The sequence below is a fragment of the Notolepis coatsorum genome (assembly GCF_963971535.1).
Source record: "Notolepis coatsorum genome assembly, chromosome: 12".
Classification (NCBI taxonomy): domain Eukaryota; kingdom Metazoa; phylum Chordata; class Actinopteri; order Aulopiformes; family Paralepididae; genus Notolepis; species Notolepis coatsorum.
This window is the reverse complement of record NC_140176.1, coordinates 12117510-12124040: the sequence shown is the minus strand read 5'-3', so window position 1 is coordinate 12124040 and position 6531 is coordinate 12117510. Positions and strand designations below refer to the sequence as shown.

Below are 6531 nucleotides of genomic sequence, written 5' to 3'. Positions count from 1 at the left end.
TCAGCCAGACCTATCTCCAGTGCTAACATAGTGTGGGGAGAGGTCTGGCTATACACAAAACTACTATTCACATAAATTAAGTGCTTACTGTAAGGATTCTGATATTACTGAACACCAAGACGTCACTGAAGACAATATGTATGTTTTCATCCCATTGTAGTAATTGGAGGAACATCAATAAAACAGCAGACTAAATCCTGAGTAATTATGTTTCGCATTAATATGGACAATGTAATATGTGGGTATAGAAAGTCAGTGACACTGTGATCTCGTGTTTATTTTCAAACATACATACAAGTATCTTAAAAGGGGCACTTCACCCAAAATAAAAACATTTCCCCTTTAAAGGAACACGCCAACTTTTTGGGAAAGTAGCTTATTTGCCATCTACCCTGGAGTTAGATAAGCAGATACATACCCCTTTCTTCTCTGTGCATGCATTAGGCTTAGGGAACAGCCGCAGCCTAGCTTAGCGTCATTCACTGAAAGTAGGTGTGCCAGTGTAGCCTAGTTCCCAACAGTCACGAAATACACTCCAAATAAAACTCCAAAACGTTCCTGTAAACATGTTGTGACCTGTGACAAGTGTGATTCACTTAGTTGTGGAGATCTCTGCCGTCACTCCGATACAATGGAGCCGAATGGCCCTCAGCTTGTGGCGCTCAAAGCACCAAAGAAATACATTTGAAGAAAAACTCAAAAGCAACATCTCTTTCCAGAAATCATGACCCGGATAATACAGACCTTGTGAGCAGTTTAATGTAGGAACTGTTTTCTACCAAAGTACACCACCATTCATTATTATGGGGGATGTACTTCAGGTAGAGAATTGTTCCTACATGAAACTGCTCACAACGAGGTCTGTGTATTATCTTGAGTAATTGGATCATGATTTCTGGAAAGAGACGTTGCATTTGAGTTTTTCCAAACATTTTCTTTGAGAGTCACAAGATGAAGGCCATTCAGCTCCATTGTATTGGGAGTGACAGCAGAGATCTCCAAGACGAAACAAATCACACCGAAGCGATCTGGGGAAAATGTTTTATTTTGGGTGAACTGCCCCTTTAAAGCTTCATCATGGAAGCCTCTGCCTCTCCCTGCGGCCATGAGAGGGAACTGCATTTTGTTTAAAAAAAAAGTGGATAAGAGAAAATTGGAACAAAAAGACATCGTCTTCAAGGAAACCATATCTTCTCTCCTTCAGCCAAACTCATAACCTTGTATGGCAGCTGGTTTTATGAGATCACGCAAGAATCCATCTCGTCAGGCTTCCAAGTTATGCGCTGGTGCCCAAACCACGGTGGTTCTGAGGCTTGTGTCCACAGCGGACGTTGTTTTATGAGTTGTCAGCTCCTTTCTGTCATTCATTTCTATGCTACAGACGCGACAGGCGCGCTCCTTTTCCCTTTTCCCTCTCGGCGGCAGCGGTTTTGGGCGGAGCGCTCCCAGCGCCTAAAGTTTTGGAGAGGAGCGCGCTCATCAAGGTAACTCTTTTCGACCGGCCAATCAACATCGAGGAAGTGGCGGAGCCGCGGCAGTCGCGAGACTCAGGAAAACGCTCTGAGCTTTTTTTGTTTTTGTTTTTCAAAGCGGTCCGTCTTGAAAAAAACGTCCGCTATGGACACAAGCCCTTAGAGGAACTACCGGCCGGCTACGGGCAAAGACATTTCTGCCAAGTATTTTTCATAGTGCCGGCCCCCCTATTCCAAACGGCGACGAAGGACGACTTCCCAGATGCTTCTGTGTAACAGACCACCTGGCTGGCTGGTCAGGTGACCCAACCCAGCCCCAACATTGTGATGCCAAGGCAAGCAAAATGTATTCATTAAAAAAGTCAACGTAGTGCATGTTTAAGTAATTATGAAAATAACTTAAACAAAATCGTATCCTGCATATATTTTCTTTTTTTATAAAAACTCATTTCACTTCACATAGTTTTTATCCTACAACATGTTTCCACTGCAAACTCAAAAAAGTTCTCCGGCTACACGAGGTTCACCGAGCTCTTCAGCTGCTGGAGGTGCTGCGTGAGGCCCTGCGGGAGCCCCAGCTCTACCACCACGTCCAGGCAGCACTGCAGGAGCTGGTCGATGCCCTCCTCCAGGCCGGAGCTGCTGCTGCTGCTGCCCCCGGAGGCGGAGCGCGGGTTCCCCCCCGGCCGCTCCCCCCCGGCGTCTCCCCCGCTCCTGCAGCAGTCCGCCCCCTTGTCGCATCCCCCCTCCTCCCCCCCGCCGCAGTCCGGGTCATCATCCCCCCCGTCTCCCCCGCTCCTGCAGCAGTCCGCCCCCTTGTTGCATCCCCCCTCCTCCCCCCCGCCGCAGTCCGGGTCATGCCCACGGTCGACCCCCAGGTCCTCCATGCTCTCCGACACGTCGCTGACGCTGGGAGGAGGGTCCTCCAGAGCCTTCCTCATGCCCGCCATGAGCGCGTCCTCGTGCCGCGCGACCCGCCGGAGCAGCTCGGTCACCGCGGGCGGGGCGGGGCTTTCCGGTCGCTCCAGCTGGCACCAGCACTGTATAGCACTGTGGCGCACAAGGGCACAAAGAGACCAACACTGTCACATACAATGGGCCAGAGAACTGACTGGGACCGAATAGAACAGAGAGGCAGCAATAGCAGTCGGTACAAAAAGGGGTTTTGTAAGGGGATAATCACAAGACTGTAAAAGTGAATGGCCAGAATGAGTGGTCACACTGGTCACATTAAAAGGAATTTGATGATGGCACATCTGCTAACATCCACACACACACAGACATTACCTTATAATTCCTTTGAGACGGCCGATAGCTAGAGTTTGTGCTGCGCCTTCCTGGTATCCCAGGTTGAAACCGATCTGAAGGGACGCCTCTTTCCCCGCATCGATGCCGTCAACGAAACCATCCTGAATAAAAACACAAGTCAATATTGTGGAAGTAACGTCATGGGGACTTTTTTTTATTTATTTTTTATTCTTTCTAGATCAAACAAAACGGAGCATTCGTTATACCGCAATACAACGAAGATAGTTCGACATAAGCCGGTAGACCTTCCTGTTTTTATGGCCTCCTGGCCACACACACAGAGTAATAATAATAATAATAATAATAATAATAATAATAATAATAATAATAATATTACACACACAGTAGGGGATAAATCCATATGGAAATCTTTAGGTCCAGAGATTGAAGGCATCTTGCAACTTAGGTGTGATCCGTTTAGGTCTCTACATGTGAGGTTATGAATTGTATCACTTTTATTCTCATGGCACGTTACAGTGCTTCTGCTTTTCAAAATATACCAACTAGAACCAAGTTGATAATATGAGATACAAGTGTTTGCAACTTCTATGTTGAAGAACAACAGACCGAATGTCACATCATGCCACGAGCCAATCAATGCACATGTGTCATATTGACAAACAGCTATAATTATATCTACAGTGGTACTTCAGAGGCGATCACATTATCAAGAATCCACGCGGGTAAATTCACAACCTCATGCTTCAGGAGAAATAATCATATATAGCAATTTTCTTTTTAAGTGACCACTAATAAAGGGCCCCCATTATTTTCCTCAGATTCTTTCAGTTGTCCAATAATCATGTAATATCTATAATAATGGTTTTAACCTAAGTACCTACCTAGAAATAATAACCCACTTATGGCTTATGACAAAAAAAAATTCACATTTTAACTGCTAGTTCTATCATTAGGATAGGCCTTGCCAGTTGTAGACATGCGAACTTCTGCGAAGTTTGTGGTAAAAACATTTAAAGGAGACAAATGAGTGACATGTCGAGAAATAGATGAGAATGTACCAGCATAAATACAATGATTTACAATTAATGTAATTTGAAGCAATACGCTCTCAATGGGGGTATTTTAACTCCGGTAGTGGGGCTAAAGCCCCCCCCCCCCCCCCCCCCCCTTCAATGTATTTTTGTTTTAATCTAGCCTAATTAGGAATGGATTAGGAACGTTAATAATCCTGCACCATACACCAGGAGACCTAAGCAGATCAATATCTACGTTGCAAGACGCCTTCAATCTCTGGACCTAATGATTTCCCCTATGGATTTATTCCAGACTGTGTTTGTTACCAGCCCAGGGGTCATATTATACAGGCTAAGTCCGACAAATAAAAGAGACAAGCTCACACATTGTATAGCTGAATGTACAAAGATATAAGTTAAACACCCACTCAATAATGTTATGATTTGTCTCTTTTTTGACTGGCACTAATTGCCTATATTTACAACATTGTTGAGCAACATGATTGCTTGATTTTTATTTCTGTGGCATGCACACAAAGTGCCCAACCCTAGGCTATGGGTTCATAAAACAGTAGGCTGCCTTCTCTCCCAACAAGCTTGGTCAATAAAATCTGCTACAAAATAGGTTCCCTTCCTGAAGCACAACTCAAGGTTTACATATTCATCCTGCTCAAACTAAAAATCATAGTAATCATAATGATCACAATCACAAACCAATATATTTATAAAATTGTATATATATTTATGCACATCTTTCTGTACATACCTGCATATAATCTTTTTTAATATACCTGTAGAATACTATATCCCTGACCTACTCTGACTGGTTATGCTGCTGGCCAGTATGACTTACTACCATAGTGTCTGTATACCTGGATCACTGTATATTAATACTATAACACTGTACAATACATACATCTGATTAGCACTACACTCAGTCGTACTATGCTAATTTATATATTTTATATCCAGTCGAATCACCTGTACATTGTATTATATATTACCGTTGTACTGTACTTGTGTGCTATATGATGACAATACATTTGAATGTAATCTAATCTAATTAATAACAGCATCACCTTGACTCGTTTTTCCATGTTGTACTTCCACTCCTTGGTCTGTAGACTAATGTCGTCCGCGTCTTCGTCAAACACATCTTCACTGTGTGCAATAGACTGAACCCACGACATTATTGTGGATCAAAACGAATGAATGTTGGACGCCTGGAAGAGAGTCTGGCGTCAGTAAGAGTACAGTACAGTAACAGAGCTAAAGGCAACGCTGCTTGTTTTGAACACACTCAATTGTGATTACGTCATCACAATGCGCACAACTACTCTTCTACTTCTTCTACGGTGGCGTGCGTCTCTAGATCCCATTGCCCGGAAGGAGTGGCGCACACTGCCACCTACCGACCAGACTCTGCTACCGACGAAGTCCCATAGGGATGATGTAGCTATATTCTTAACCGGCAGGGGACGCTACATCCTTGTTTAAAACGGGATGCCCACACACACACACGGCATAACCTCATAGAGTTTATGAACAGCACAGGAGGCACTACAGTAATGTAGGTAAACCACCAACAAGATAATTATCATTCAACATAAAGATCTACATGTCAACATAAAGTTATATTTATCAGAACCCATCCAACATGTCATAATAAGCCTATTGATTTGGAATAAGTGTTAGGTCACTGCTTCCTGTGGAGATCATCATCATAATCATCATCATCATCATCACCACCACAATCTTCTTATTCTTCTAAAGCTGCTCTGTTTGTATTTCTAATAATAATAATAATAATAATAATAATAATAATAATAATAATAATAATAATAATAATAATAATAATAATATAATAATAATAATAATAATAATAATAATAATAATAATAATAATAACAAGAACAATAATTAGTATTATTACTACTGTTATTATTAATAATAATAATGATAACATTAATATCAATATTCAATATAAATATGGTACTTCATTAATATCACTGTTATTATTATTATTATTATTATTATTATTATTAATACTATTAGTGTTGTTATTATTTAGAATAGTAATAATAATAAATTGTCATCATAGCCTACACTAGTGGTATATCTTACTATTCAATAATGATATTACTGATGACATTACCTCTGTAATGAAACCTTTTTAAACGCTGCTTCATGATGGAAGTCTTCTGATGTGTTTTGCTCTTTTACACTTAAGCCTTTTCCTCAGTTATTGTCAGGTGTCACTTGTTAAAAGCATTCTGTAGCTCTAGTGGTTGATGATCACTGTGACGAGTGAATATGCCTATTTCAAAAACCCTGTTCAACGTTAGCCCATGATGACCCCCAACAACATGTTAGTGTCAGAGATAAACCAAAAAGGTATAGAGGCTTTTCCAAAAGGCACCCTGCTGTTATAAACATTTCTACAGGAACATCTTCTCTTTTAAATAGAATTATTTCAGGCTTTAAATCCAGTCATCGGTTAGATATTGCAACTAAAATATTTGTATGTTATTATTATTGTTGTATAATGTTTAGTATAGTATTGCTATCATTATATTTTTAAGGTATACTATGGTAACACAGCCTATATATGCCTTATTAACACTAATCAAAATCACATTTCACGTTACTGTATAAAGTTCCCATTCTGGAAAGAGAGGTATAAGGACTGGAACTTGATCCGATCTGTGAAATACATTGGCGTTGAAGTATTGTTTAAAAAAAGAAAAAAAAAAAAAAAAAAAACTATTATTTTATTTG

General features: G+C 40.9%; 1 protein-coding gene across 1 annotated transcript; it reads right to left on the bottom strand.

Annotated features, from left to right (window-relative positions):
- Positions 1 to 361: 361 nt before the first annotated feature.
- On the bottom strand, positions 362 to 5038 carry otulina (OTU deubiquitinase with linear linkage specificity a). The gene is made up of 3 exons (XM_084325559.1): positions 4834 to 5038; positions 2760 to 2881; positions 362 to 2522 (listed from the first exon to the last, which is right to left on the bottom strand). Exons 1-3 carry the CDS (start codon positions 4942 to 4944, stop codon positions 1985 to 1987), a joined length of 771 nt encoding a protein of 256 aa, XP_084181685.1. The 5' UTR covers positions 4945 to 5038; the 3' UTR covers positions 362 to 1984.
- Positions 5039 to 6531: the final 1493 nt, after the last annotated feature.